Source organism: Dermacentor andersoni, chromosome 11 (genome assembly GCF_023375885.2).
Source record: "Dermacentor andersoni chromosome 11, qqDerAnde1_hic_scaffold, whole genome shotgun sequence".
NCBI lineage: Eukaryota > Metazoa > Arthropoda > Arachnida > Ixodida > Ixodidae > Dermacentor > Dermacentor andersoni.
This window is the reverse complement of record NC_092824.1, coordinates 24480902-24496465: the sequence shown is the minus strand read 5'-3', so window position 1 is coordinate 24496465 and position 15564 is coordinate 24480902. Positions and strand designations below refer to the sequence as shown.

The following is a 15564-nucleotide window of genomic DNA, read 5'->3' as shown; positions in this document are numbered from 1 at the left end:
GGGCGTGCCTGTAGCAATCCGAAAGCATCTACTATTCTGACAAAAGATGCAATCGCGATGTAACGTTGGCGAAGTCTGAGTATTCTGCCCTGGCATTGAAACAAGTTTAAAATAAACTCCTCACATTAGACCGTCATGTTGGACTCCGCAAAAGTTGCGGGATTTTGTGAAAAGCAATATGGTTTATTGGTCCAGCCAACTGAAACTGTCCTGATGGCTTCTAGACCCACCATGTTGTATTAGTGGTTTTGGCGTTGCGCTGCGAAAGTTAGGTTGTGGGATCACATCTCGGTCGTGGAGGCCGCATTTCGACGGGGTTCGACGAAGTAAAAATGCAATGCCTGTGTACCGTACGTTGAATACATGTTAACAAATCCCGCACGGTGAAAATTAATCCGCAGTTCACCGCTACGGTGTGCCTCATTATCAGTTCTCGGCTTTGGCACGTGAAGTGTCAAAATTTGAATGTTTGATTAACCGCAGGTACGGTGGCTGCCTAGTTCCTGCGTCATTTTAGATTACCTTTATCGTTCATTTCTACCTTCGTTTCCTCTGTTTGGGCTCCCTGGGGCTAGCCGATAGTGGTTATGGCTAGACGCGGCGATGAAAAAATCAACGAGTCTAGAAGTTCAGGACAACATTCATTTGGGCTAGATGGTGCATACTTGATTTAGGAAGGAACAGCGCCAACGAAGACGTTCACAAGTGGGGAGAACGACACAGGACAAGCACCATGTTAAAATTGGCTCCAAGGCGCTGTCAATACAGGTTAAGAAAATGTTAGTAAGCACTGGGGCTACGCAGGATCCAATACAAATCCCTTGTCTTTGTCGATAAAACTTGTTCTCGAAAGAGATTAACGTCACATCTAGGTAAAATTCTAGCATTTTCATAAAATTATATATTGACACGCCAGAGGAGTTTTGGAACTCTACTGCACCGTTACTTTCTATAGCATCTCTGACAGAACGAAATAAGGCATCGTGGGGCACTGAGTAAAACAAGTCTTCAACATCTACTGAAAACACATAACCATTGGAAGTACATTCCTCAAGAAACCTAACAACATCTTTTGAACTCTTTGTGGCGTACAGATCTTGAACTTTAAGGGATGTAACTTGCTTTTGAAGAAACTTGCTTAACACAATCAGCCAAGTTCCATTTTCGCTGACCACTGTTCTGAATGGCACGGACAGTTTGTGCGTTTTGGCCGTAAGGAACATGGAAAGGGCATTGCTTTTGCTGTTACCAATGTCATTGGCCAGCGTGCTCAGATCTAATTCTTTGCACATCGCAGCCGCCTTGCCTCTCACTCGCGTCGCACTAGCTTTCAGAGGGATAAAGTTCTTTGCAATTGCTTCGCCGGCTCTTTTTTGAAACTCTTCCTCGGTGAGCACCACAAACCCACCATCCTTGTCAGCTTGAAGAAGCCGGAGTCTATTCTTCCTGAAATACGACACGACTTTTCCCATAGAATCTTTGCTAGTCAACGTGTTAGTTCTGGTCGTAGATCTTATAAGCGTATCCACACCATCCAGAAGGCATCTTTCACGGTTTTCTTCCAACGCCTTTCCTGCTATGCGCCTATTAAGCGCCAGGAATTCATGTGCTTCTATCCGTGGCTCGTGGCTGGATTTCGGACCTTTGTTCAACACATGCCTGACATCGTTGGCAAGATCAACGTCTCCGATGACCGTCACCAGCCTTTCCGGGGGCTTCTTGTCCTTCTTCAGAGAAGACGACTGTAAACACTGGTGTCTGAGCCCATCAAAATATATATGCATATATATATATATTATAGAGAGAGAGAGAGAGAAAGAACAGCGCATTAGTAACTCCCAGTTATGGATATCCATACATTTGTTCCCGCGCGCAGGCATCATGTAATGAATGATTGTAGACCAAAAAATATTTCGCGTTTCTTTCCGGATAAATACATGAACATTAATAATGCCTTGGTTTTCATACTTATTAAGAAGTAAAGGAACATTACAGGTTAGCGACTGCATTAGATAAATTGTTAGCCTTTTTGGCACGAGCCATCTATCTTGGCTGTAGTCCCGACAGTGATTTTACAAGTGAAGAGACTTTGTTAGAGGAAAAAAATATGAATACAGTAAAGGAAAGCCATACACATCTGGCAGTTTGAAATCGCGTTAAATTTGGTGAAAAGTGGTGATGTTGTCTGGAGGTATGGAACGTTAGCAATAATTCCGACGTGCACGTTTCTGAAGAAAAAGCTTGTGTTAGTGTGCACAGTGGTGCCCCACACACGCATGCAGTAGTTAGTTAATATGAGACGCAAATAGTGCCTGGTAAATTTGTAATTTCAACTGTTCTGGAAAGAAATAATATTTTTAAGGCCGTTGTGGCTGGACCATCCCAATGAAGTGGAAAGGAGCGCGTTCGCTTTAGGAATGACATCGCAAGCCTCCAGACCAGAGACAAACAGGCTGGTATCATCCACATATAGAATGGTTGTTGCCTCGCTTTCTGCAAGGGTTCATCGAGCAATAAGGTTCCCAAAGAGCTCCAGCCGCACGGGAAGGTGCGAGGTGAAATCCGGCAACACTCATGCAGGCGGCTGTTCCCCCACTCTCCATTCCCCCCAGCCGCACTTTGCTTCGCTGCACTGCTCATTCTTGGCTCAGCAGCCGTCCGATATGGAGGTTCCCATTGTTGATCGCGCCAAGTACGAGATTTGTTCCGCAATTCGCTTTTTGCATGCCAAGGGGACTCCCGCGTGGATATTCATCATCAGTTGACAGAGGTGTATGGCGACAAGTGCATGTCCGTTCAACACGTCCGAAAGTGGTTTAGGGAGTTTAGTGCCGGTTGAAAGAAAGTCCACGATGAAGAACGGAGTGGAAGACCGTCAGTTTCGAAGGTGGTTATCAAGATGGCCCAACGCAAAGTGCTTCAGAAGAGGAGGATCAACATCTGTGAACTTATAGCTCAGATTCCTGGAAGTTCTTACGGTACAGTGGAAAGAGCTTTGACTGATGTATTGGGGTATCAGAAGTGTTGTGCTCAATAGATACCGCGGCTATTGAAATCAGACTACAAGGAGAAACGCCTTGACTGTGCTCGCCAGTTTCTTCAAAATTGTCAAGAAGATAAGGGAGGATTGTTGGACTCCATTTTTATGGGAGACAAAAAGTGGGTGTTTCATTTCACTCCTGATATGAAATAAAAATCCCAAGAGTGGCGTCACCCAGAGTCACCAGTCGCAAAGAAGTTCAAACTCCTTCTGCTGGCAAAGTCATGGCCACTGTTTTTTGGGATCATAAGGGAGTACTGCTGATCGATTTAATGGAACGTGGGACAACAATCAACTCTGAGAGTTATTGTGCAACACTATGAAAACTCAGGCAAGCTATTCAGAACTGCCGGCGAGGACAACTGGCAGCCAGTGTAACGCTGCTTCACGACAACGCCCGACCTGACGTCTCCTGTCAAACCCAGAAACTTTTGACAAACTTTGGGTTGACTGTCATGCCCCACCCACCGTACAGTCCGGACCTTGCACCTAGTGATTATCACTTGTTCCCCAAACTAAAGGAACATTTGAGTAGCCAACGCTTCCGGAGCGATGAAGTCGAAGAGGTGAAATGCTTCCTCAATGGGTCGGCGGCAGACTTCTACAACACTGGGATACAGAAATTGGAGCACTGTATACAAAAATGCATAGAAAAAGATGGCGATTATGTAAGTTTCATCTTTCCAATAATGTAAATTTCTATGAGAATAAACAATGTTCTCTACTTCTAAAATTGATGGGAACCTTATTTCTGGATCAACCCTCGTATGTCTATCATGTCATTAACGTAAATGTCGAAGGGGACCTAAAATGCTGCCCTGTGGGACACCTAACAATATTGCCGTCCGAGGAAATACTATTTCCAATGACAACGCATTGCCTGCAATCAAGCAGATACGAACACAACAAAATATGTCATTCCATGTACACCATTGGCAGTCAACTCTGTTAATAGAATCTTGTGTTGTAGACTGTCAAAATCCTTGCTGTAGTCAATAAATATCTGGACTACTAGGTTTCATTTTTCTAGCTTCTTGATTAACACCTGCTGAACAAGCAGTGCAGTTTCGGTAGAGCAGGTCATCAAAGCTGTTTCTCCATCGCCAGGGTTTGTGTCATGCTCTCCAACCATGATTCCTCGCTCCTTTGTGCCCTCCAGAGGGGCACGGTCATGGCCCCCCAAACAAGGGGCTTAAATCACCACAGCAATGAAATTGCAATTTTTCGCTTTTAATATGCTTCAGTGCAATACATTGCATAAGCTTCCCTGCTTAACTCAACTGTAATGCGGCAGAGGTGACTTTAGGAACACTTTCTAGACATGCCAAACAATATGTGCATTCTGGTCAGAACTACACCTGACTTAACATTCCGACACGTCGGCATATGGATGGCCCTTGTGCAGTTTAAGAGCACGAATACGCATGCTGGTTTTGCCTTGAGGAAATGTGATTTCTTAAACAAGTTTCAATGCCCTAGACTGAGCTTCACCACAATGCAGTTGTGTTATGCACTGGAGCTTCTGTAATGTATTGCGGTCCATCACTGCAGCAACGTCAGAACCAGCTTTGAATGGGTGTCATGTGAGTTATTAGATGTCTCGGTGCTCATACTGTGACAGATGACGGCACATGTGCGCATGTATAGTCGGGAACATGTGCAAGGCTGTGTTGCAGTCTCGTATATGGAGCTTGCAAGATGGGCGAAGCAAGGGCCCAAATCACCACAACCCTGCCGGAAATAGCTCTAAATCCCTGCCTGTACACTTCTTAAGGGTTTCGGTGCTTTTACCGTAACCGGAGATTGCACATATAATACTATATTTTCAAAACTGAGCTCATTGGAACATCTTCCTGTTCATGCTATGCACACAAAAATGAGGAATAAGGGAAAAATTATGCACATCTCACACCCTGTGGGAATTGATGTAAGTGAAGCTTTCCATGCTGGATGCTCTGATTGACGATAATTAGCAGTGTTGACGGCTAAAGCTTAATTTCTTCAACGTTTAGGCTAACACGAGATTGGCGAATTGATGTTAAATGTTACCTTGTGGGAACCACTGCTGTTTGTCTGCGTAATAGGCAGAACACACAGGGAGAGGTGTTTGCATGAGGCATTGTTGTGGGCCATATCTTATAACCTGAGAGGGTTGAGTGTTGTCATTTCCTCATATGGCACATCGCGTTATGGCAGAAGTTTTAAACTTGAATTGGATTATGGGGCTGTACGTGCCAAAACGACACTCAGATTATGAAGCACGGCATAGTGGCAGACTCGAGATTAATTTTGACACCGTGATGTTCTTTAATGTGTCCCAAAATCTAAGTGCACATGGGTTTTCCATTTCGCCCCCGTCAAAATGTCGCTCCTGCGATTGGGATCAAATCCATGACCTCTCGCAATGCCATAGCAGCAGAGCTAATGCAGTGGGCACAGAAGTGTTGATTTGACGGTCAACCACTTCTGTAGTGTTTCCTGGACGCTGCAGTGTGCTTTAATTAATGCGGCTCTGCTTCTGCATGCCCTGTGTGAATTGCCCGCTTGACATATTTTCATTGTGTTTATTTTTTCAGAAATAGCAGCAACGTATTGTATTGTGCCTTGAACATAAGCACACCGCAACCGCTGTTGTATGTTAGTGGAGTTTCCTTGCCTTCTCATGTCACTTCCCCCATCTTATATGGGAACTGCCTCTTCTCCTCCCTCTTCTTCTCTCTACAGTTCTATCTGTGTCCCCTCTCGCCTCGCACATAAGCGCTGCAGTTTCTTCAGTGCTTCTGAGGGGAGTCACGGATAATTGCAGCTGTCAGGTGGCTAATGTGACAACGGCCAGGGAGCTCCACAGGGCATTGTGCACATTCGATGCGGTGGGGTGAAAACAAGCTTCTCCCATCTCCTTTCCTCTCTTACTTGTGCCTGTCATGTATATACACACTCTGAACACCCCCCCTCCCCCCCGACGTGGTGTGTGTGACATCAGCAGCAGTCCACAGCAGCAGCTGGAGTGGGAAAGTGGGAGTTATCTAAATGATGCATAAGCATTTGCGACTGATCACCTACTGTTTTGTCGTCATATGCTGCTGCATTTCATATAATTGCGAGAAACGCCACGAAAAAAATCATGAAATGGAGAAGCGCATTTGCAACACCAAAATGTTAAACTGAGACCAGCATGAGTATGAAGCAGAGGCCAGTAGTAGCACTGTTCACTCCTTTTATATCATGGTGCATTTGGATGATGTTGCTGCTTCATGGAAGATGAGCATTGGCCAATGCGTGCTGTTCTACGTGACGTAATTGAACAGTGTCACGTTAGGTAGACGTCATACGTAGATGTGGTCAATGATGCTGCCTCCTCTCGATGCAAACCATTATCAACTGTACATCAGCGGCCGCTGCTTATGGCACGGCTGCGCAGGCCCGATCTTACAATTCGCTCGCTCATGCGGGCCTTATCTTGAAAGCAATCATCTTACGTGACGGACGGGTTTCCTCATTGGGTAAGCATAGAAACCTTTACGCATTTTGTTTTAAAGTGAAGCTTTCTTTGTCTCTTCCTTTGACTTTCCCACTCCAGCTGCTGCTGTGGACTGCTGCTGATGTCACACACACCACGTCGGGGGGGAGGGGGGGTGTTCAGAGTGTGTATATACATGACAGGCACAAGTAAGAGAGGAAAGGAGATGGGAGAAGCTTGTTTTCACCCCACCGCATCGAATGTGCACAATGCCCTGTGGAGCTCCCTGGCCGTTGTCACATTAGCCACCTGACAGCTGCAATTATCCGTGACTCCCCTCAGAAGCACTGAAGAAACTGCAGCGCTTATGTGCGAGGCGAGAGGGGACACAGATAGAACTGTAGAGAGAAGAAGAGGGAGGAGAAGAGGCAGTTCCCATATAAGATGGGGGAAGTGACATGAGAAGGCAAGGAAACTCCACTAACATACAACAGCGGTTGCGGTGTGCTTATGTTCAAGGCACAATACAATACGTTGCTGCTATTTCTGAAAAAATAAACACAATGAAAATATGTCAAGCGGGCAATTCACACAGGGCATGCAGAAGCAGAGCCGCATTAATTAAAGCACACTGCAGCGTCCAGGAAACACTACAGAAGTGGTTGACCGTCAAATCAACACTTCTGTGCCCACTGCATTAGCTCTGCTGCTATGGCATTGCGAGAGGTCATGGATTTGATCCCAATCGCAGGAGCGACATTTTGACGGGGGCGAAATGGAAAACCCATGTGCACTTAGATTTTGGGACACATTAAAGAACATCACGGTGTCAAAATTAATCTCGAGTCTGCCACTATGCCGTGCTTCATAATCTGAGTGTCGTTTTGGCACGTACAGCCCCATAATCCAATTCAAGTTTAAAACTTCTGCCATAACGCGATGTGCCATATGAGGAAATGACAACACTCAACCCTCTCAGGTTATAAGATATGGCCCACAACAATGCCTCATGCAAACACCTCTCCCTGTGTGTTCTGCCTATTACGCAGACAAACAGCAGTGGTTCCCACAAGGTAACATTTAACATCAATTCGCCAATCTCGTGTTAGCCTAAACGTTGAAGAAATTAAGCTTTAGCCGTCAACACTGCTAATTATCGTCAATCAGAGCATCCAGCATGGAAAGCTTCACTTACATCAATTCCCACAGGGTGTGAGATGTGCATAATTTTTCCCTTATTCCTCATTTTTGTGTGCATAGCATGAACAGGAAGATGTTCCAATGAGCTCAGTTTTGAAAATATAGTATTATATGTGCAATCTCCGGTTACGGTAAAAGCACCGAAACCCTTAAGAAGTGTACAGGCAGGGATTTAGAGCTATTTCCGGCAGGGTTGTGGTGATTTGGGCCCTTGCTTCGCCCATCTTGCAAGCTCCATATACGAGACTGCAACACAGCCTTGCACATGTTCCCGACTATACATGCGCACATGTGCCGTCATCTGTCACAGTATGAGCACCGAGACATCTAATAACTCACATGACACCCATTCAAAGCTGGTTCTGACGTTGCTGCAGTGATGGACCGCAATACATTACAGAAGCTCCAGTGCATAACACAACTGCATTGTGGTGAAGCTCAGTCTAGGGCATTGAAACTTGTTTAAGAAATCACATTTCCTCAAGGCAAAACCAGCATGCGTATTCGTGCTCTTAAACTGCACAAGGGCCATCCATATGCCGACGTGTCGGAATGTTAAGTCAGGTGTAGTTCTGACCAGAATGCACATATTGTTTGGCATGTCTAGAAAGTGTTCCTAAAGTCACCTCTGCCGCATTACAGTTGAGTTAAGCAGGGAAGCTTATGCAATGTATTGCACTGAAGCATATTAAAAGCGAAAAATTGCAATTTCATTGCTGTGGTGATTTAAGCCCCTTGTTTGGGGGGCCATGACCGTGCCCCTCTGGAGGGCACAAAGGAGCGAGGAATCATGGTTGGAGAGCATGACACAAACCCTGGCGATGGAGAAACAGCTTTGATGACCTGCTCTACCGAAACTGCACTGCTTGTTCAGCAGGTGTTAATCAAGAAGCTAGAAAAATGAAACCTAGTAGTCCAGATATTTATTGACTACAGCAAGGATTTTGACAGTCTGCAACACAAGATTCTATTAACAGAGTTGACTGCCAATGGTGTACATGGAATGACATATTTTGTTGTGTTCGTATCTGCTTGATTGCAGGCAATGCGTTGTCATTGGAAATAGTATTTCCTCGGACGGCAATATTGTTAGGTGTCCCACAGGGCAGCATTTTAGGTCCCCTTCGACATTTACGTTAATGACATGATAGACATACGAGGGTTGATCCAGAAATAAGGTTCCCATCAATTTTAGAAGTAGAGAACATTGTTTATTCTCATAGAAATTTACATTATTGGAAAGATGAAACTTACATAATCGCCATCTTTTTCTATGCATTTTTGTATACAGTGCTCCAATTTCTGTATCCCAGTGTTGTAGAAGTCTGCCGCCGACCCATTGAGGAAGCATTTCACCTCTTCGACTTCATCGCTCCGGAAGCGTTGGCTACTCAAATGTTCCTTTAGTTTGGGGAACAAGTGATAATCACTAGGTGCAAGGTCCGGACTGTACGGTGGGTGGGGCATGACAGTCAACCCAAAGTTTGTCAAAAGTTTCTGGGTTTGACAGGAGACGTCAGGTCGGGCGTTGTCGTGAAGCAGCGTTACACTGGCTGCCAGTTGTCCTCGCCGGCAGTTCTGAATAGCTTGCCTGAGTTTTCATAGTGTTGCACAATAACTCTCAGAGTTGATTGTTGTCCCACGTTCCATTAAATCGATCAGCAGTACTCCCTTATGATCCCAAAAAACAGTGGCCATGACTTTGCCAGCAGAAGGAGTTTGAACTTCTTTGCGACTGGTGACTCTGGGTGACGCCACTCTTGGGATTTTTATTTCATATCAGGAGTGAAATGAAACACCCACTTTTTGTCTCCCATAAAAATGGAGTCCAACAATCCTCCCTTATCTTCTTGACAATTTTGAAGAAACTGGCGAGCACAGTCAAGGCGTTTCTCCTTGTAGTCTGATTTCAATAGCCGCGGTATCTATTGAGCACAACACTTCTGATACCCCAATACATCAGTCAAAGCTCTTTCCACTGTACCGTAAGAACTTCCAGGAATCTGAGCTATAAGTTCACAGATGTTGATCCTCCTCTTCTGAAGCACTTTGCGTTGGGCCATCTTGATAACCACCTTCGAAACTGACGGTCTTCCACTCCGTTCTTCATCGTGGACTTTCTTTCAACCGGCACTAAACTCCCTAAACCACTTTCGGACGTGTTGAACGGACATGCACTTGTCGCCATACACCTCTGTCAACTGATGATGAATATCCACGCGGGAGTCCCCTTGGCATGCAAAAAGCGAATTGCGGAACAAATCTCGTACTTGGCGCGATCAACAATGGGAACCTCCATATCGGACGGCTGCTGAGCCAAGAATGAGCAGTGCAGCGAAGCAAAGTGCGGCTGGGGGGAATGGAGAGTGGGGGAACAGCCGCCTGCATGAGTGTTGCCGGATTTCACCTCGCACCTTCCCGTGCGGCTGGAGCTCTTTGGGAACCTTATTGCTCGATGAACCCTTGCAGAAAGCGAGGCAACAACCATTCTATATGTGGATGATACCAGCCTGTTTGTCTCTGGTCTGGAGGCTTGCGATGTCATTCCTAAAGCGAACGCGCTCCTTTCCACTTCATTGGGATGGTCCAGCCACAACGGCCTTAAAAATATTATTTCTTTCCAGAACAGTTGAAATTACAAATTTACCAGGCACTATTTGCGTCTCATATTAACTAACTACTGCATGCGTGTGTGGGGCACCACTGTGCACACTAACACAAGCTTTTTCTTCAGAAACGTGCACGTCGGAATTATTGCTAACGTTCCATACCTCCAGACAACATCACCACTTTTCACCAAATTTAACGCGATTTCAAACTGCCAGATGTGTATGGCTTTCCTTTACTGTATTCATATTTTTTTCCTCTAACAAAGTCTCTTCACTTGTAAAATCACTGTCGGGACTACAGCCAAGATAGATGGCTCGTGCCAAAAAGGCTAACAATTTATCTAATGCAGTCGCTAACCTGTAATGTTCCTTTACTTCTTAATAAGTATGAAAACCAAGGCATTATTAATGTTCATGTATTTATCCGGAAAGAAACGCGAAATATTTTTTGGTCTACAATCATTCATTACATGATGCCTGCGCGCGGGAACAAATGTATGGATATCCATAACTGGGAGTTACTAATGCGCTGTTCTTTCTCTCTCTCTCTCTCTATAATATATATATATATGCATATATATTTTGATGGGCTCAGACACCAGTGTTTACAGTCGTCTTCTCTGAAGAAGGACAAGAAGCCCCCGGAAAGGCTGGTGACGGTCATCGGAGACGTTGATCTTGCCAACGATGTCAGGCATGTGTTGAACAAAGGTCCGAAATCCAGCCACGAGCCACGGATAGAAGCACATGAATTCCTGGCGCTTAATAGGCGCATAGCAGGAAAGGCGTTGGAAGAAAACCGTGAAAGATGCCTTCTGGATGGTGTGGATACGCTTATAAGATCTACGACCAGAACTAACACGTTGACTAGCAAAGATTCTATGGGAAAAGTCGTGTCGTATTTCAGGAAGAATAGACTCCGGCTTCTTCAAGCTGACAAGGATGGTGGGTTTGTGGTGCTCACCGAGGAAGAGTTTCAAAAAAGAGCCGGCGAAGCAATTGCAAAGAACTTTATCCCTCTGAAAGCTAGTGCGACGCGAGTGAGAGGCAAGGCGGCTGCGATGTGCAAAGAATTAGATCTGAGCACGCTGGCCAATGACATTGGTAACAGCAAAAGCAATGCCCTTTCCATGTTCCTTACGGCCAAAACGCACAAACTGTCCGTGCCATTCAGAACAGTGGTCAGCGAAAATGGAACTTGGCTGATTGTGTTAAGCAAGTTTCTTCAAAAGCAAGTTACATCCCTTAAAGTTCAAGATCTGTACGCCACAAAGAGTTCAAAAGATGTTGTTAGGTTTCTTGAGGAATGTACTTCCAATGGTTATGTGTTTTCAGTAGATGTTGAAGACTTGTTTTACTCAGTGCCCCACGATGCCTTATTTCGTTCTGTCAGAGATGCTATAGAAAGTAACGGTGCAGTAGAGTTCCAAAACTCCTCTGGCGTGTCAATATATAATTTTATGAAAATGCTAGAATTTTACCTAGATGTGACGTTAATCTCTTTCGAGAACAAGTTTTATCGACAAAGACAAGGGATTTGTATTGGATCCTGCGTAGCCCCAGTGCTTACTAACATTTTCTTAACCTGTATTGACAGCGCCTTGGAGCCAATTTTAACATGGTGCTTGTCCTGTGTCGTTCTCCCCACTTGTGAACGTCTTCGTTGGCGCTGTTCCTTCCTAAATCAAGTATGCACCATCTAGCCCAAATGAATGTTGTCCTGAACTTCTAGACTCGTTGATTTTTTCATCGCCGCGTCTAGCCATAACCACTATCGGCTAGCCCCAGGGAGCCCAAACAGAGGAAACGAAGGTAGAAATGAACGATAAAGGTAATCTAAAATGACGCAGGAACTAGGCAGCCACCGTACCTGCGGTTAATCAAACATTCAAATTTTGACACTTCACGTGCCAAAGCCGAGAACTGATAATGAGGCACACCGTAGCGGTGAACTGCGGATTAATTTTCACCGTGCGGGATTTGTTAACATGTATTCAACGTACGGTACACAGGCATTGCATTTTTACTTCGTCGAACCCCGTCGAAATGCGGCCTCCACGACCGAGATGTGATCCCACAACCTAACTTTCGCAGCGCAACGCCAAAACCACTAATACAACATGGTGGGTCTAGAAGCCATCAGGACAGTTTCAGTTGGCTGGACCAATAAACCATATTGCTTTTCACAAAATCCCGCAACTTTTGCGGAGTCCAACATGACGGTCTAATGTGAGGAGTTTATTTTAAACTTGTTTCAATGCCAGGGCAGAATACTCAGACTTCGCCAACGTTACATCGCGATTGCATCTTTTGTCAGAATAGTAGATGCTTTCGGATTGCTACAGGCACGCCCGTGCAGCCCACGCAGTTCGTGCGTGGTTGCGGGCCGGAGGAGAGAGATATGCACAAGAGAGGATATCTGCCACGCCTTCCGACGTCACTCATGCTTCGCAAAGAGTGACGTCAGCATCTCCCAGCTTTTTTTTTCCTCCATGGTCAGAGCACCCGCAGATATAAAAGGCCTGCTTGCACGCACTGAGCATAGTTACGTAATCGGTTTTTAGGAAACCCCATGCTTCTCTTTGCGGTCTCGCAATGGCGAAAGTTGCTTCCTTTGAATGTCAGTACTGCGACCGGCGGTTAGCGAACAATCTCAGTCTGCAGAGGCACATAAAACTTGTGCACAAAATCACTCACCCGAAGTACAACTGCGACGAGTGTGAAGTAGCCCCGACTTTGAAAGAACTGGAGTACCGCCATATCAGCGTGCATTTCTTCGAGCCGGAATATGAGAGGTATCACTTTCTGACAATGCCAGGTAAGACACTTGCTTATTCTCTCAAAGCAACGCATGATTACCGCTGCACCTGTTATTTTTGCATTATGGGCTTGCAGAGTGAACGATTCACTTGTTCACTTATTGCTTGAAATGTGCTCATTTATGGTGCTTTCATGCTTAACATTTTACCTGACCATGCACTAGCTGCAACTTATACCATCATACATTAAATTGCATGCTTATCATTGCTGTTTTGAATCGAAGCAACGCAGAATCATTGCTGATGGATCTTTTTTAGGAATCGCATATTTAAGTTTTAAAAAAATGTACCCGCCGCGGCAGCCGCATTTAGATGGGAGCGAAATGCAAGAAACGCCTGTGTGGCACGTTAAAGGGACACTAAAGTGAAAAATTATTTCTTCTGCATCAGTAAATTACCATTCTAAAACACCAAAAACACCACTGTTACAATGATAAGACGTTTTGTAAGCCAGAAAAAGCGCAAGAACGAAATACGGGTGGCGACGCCTACTTGAGTTCCCGCACCTGGGGCTGTGACGTCGTGGATTTTGATGGCATCCTCTAGGGCCTACTAATTATATATAGCGGTACAGATTGACTATATTTAGTTCTAAAGGAACCAAATATTAAACATGGCAAGTTTCAGGAACCTTTATTCAGCCAACGCGGCCCAAATGCGAAAACATACGTTGGAATCCCTGACGTCATGCTAACGTACCGGCGCTGGGGTTTCGGCGCGAAATTCAAATACTGATACTTGGACCTTCATTTTCTCATCTAATAATCAAACTATTTTTTTGAAATCACTGCCTGCAGGGTTCTCAAACAATGCTTCATTAGTCTAAACTGATTTATTGTTTCGCTTTAGTGTCCCTTTAAAGATCCCCTCGTGGTCAAAATTAATCCGGACTGCGCCACTATGGCATGCCTCATAATCAAATCGTGGTTTTAGCGCATAAAACCCTAGAATACATTCTATAAGAGAAAAGTGACTGGAGGAGCATGAATGAAGTTAATGATTTGCTATTTTTACTTTAACTAATGAAAGAAAGAAAACAAATATACTAAGTATGAACCCTGCTTCTAGTTCCCAACTTCTGTAAGGTAAACCATGCGATACAATATATGCAGATTTGGTAGCATGAATATTAGCCATAGTGGTGGCCATGCCATGCAGGAAAGCACTCGCTTTGCAAACTTGGAAATGGGTAAGCACCTATAGTATGGTACAGGAAAAATTTGTTTCTCCCCATTGCAGCAAGCACCTACTTTTTTTTTTAATGCATTCTTTAGGGTCTAGAAGCAATAGTTGTCAGGTTAGGTAGCATGGACAAGCCTCCTTGTACATTAATAATGTGTTAAATCAGCTTTTCTATTCAAGAAATCTGGTCTAATCTTGTGCCTTAAACTGGTGCTGGAGCTTTCATATGCTTTACAGTCGTCGTATAGTTATGCACAGGCTTGCGCGGTATTGCACACTAATGAATAGAGGCAAGTGCACAGGTATGAGATTGCACTTCTGCCTAAGGTCGATCTGCAATCGAGTACATGGCTTTGTGTGAGCGAGAACTCCATACAATGGAAAGGATTGCGTCTAAAAACGTACACACAGCAGAAAAAACAAAGTAGCACTTCATATCAATCTTAACACAATAAGTAAAAGCTGAGTCAACCAAAGCGCAAATTTTGCATTGTTTGATTAAACAAGTGCTAGAAGTACTGTACACTAGTTCTAATGATAGCTCCTGTCGAAGTTTTATATTTCCTGAATCCCCAATGTGCAAAAAATTTAAATCTACTAATTGTTCAGTTAAAACACGGGGAAAACAAAGTGTCAAGCACGTGCCAACGCACGCGTGTTAGCCGGCATGTCAACGGCGCCTGACACGCCGGCTGAGAAAAAGAAGAGGAAAGAAAAAAAGAAGGATACGCCAAGAAACCAAACTAAGTATTGTTGCCTATAGCTTGAAATTTAGCATAGCGGATAGATTATAAAGCTCCTTTTGAAATGTTAATGCCTATTTGTTGCAATGCCCTTGAACTTATAGATAAGGTATGATTCTCTGTATTTTCTTTCTCGTTCAGAACGGAAATTTGTAAGATGTAGAGTTGTCATTTCATGCAGTTCTTGGCGTTGCTCACGAAAAAAATTTTGATGGCAGTCACTTTGTGCTGCTATAATTAGACGCCATGTCACAGTGTCAACCTCAAATTAATAAAGCAAATTAGCTTACAGTTTCTATACATACTGTCTTCGCAGGAGTTTGATCTCCTGTATGAAAGCTGCAAAATGTACTCAAACAAAGCATAGTTTAAAAATGTACAAGAAGCAACATCATTCTTGTCACTTTTTATATCTTCTTTTTCTTCAATTCCATTATGCTTCGCTCTAAAAATTTTGCCCTGAGAAAAACAAATGCTTGATCCTCATCAGGAAAAATCTGTCTCGCGTGTG

The 15564-nt window shown here is 44.4% G+C and overlaps 1 protein-coding gene across 2 annotated transcripts in view; it reads left to right on the top strand.

Annotated features, from left to right (window-relative positions):
* LOC126543014 (uncharacterized) overlaps positions 1-6012 on the top strand; it is a 56944-nt gene extending 50932 nt beyond the window's left edge. The window contains exon 5 of one of the 2 annotated variants that reach the window (XM_072285460.1): positions 5765-6012. In XM_072285460.1, coding sequence (XP_072141561.1) covers positions 5765-5919 — 155 coding nt within the window. In that variant the 3' untranslated portion in view covers positions 5920-6012. The remainder of the gene's footprint in view (positions 1-5764) is intronic. The other variant, XM_072285459.1, reaches the window with a different exon arrangement.
* The last annotated feature ends 9552 nt before the right edge of the window (positions 6013-15564 follow it).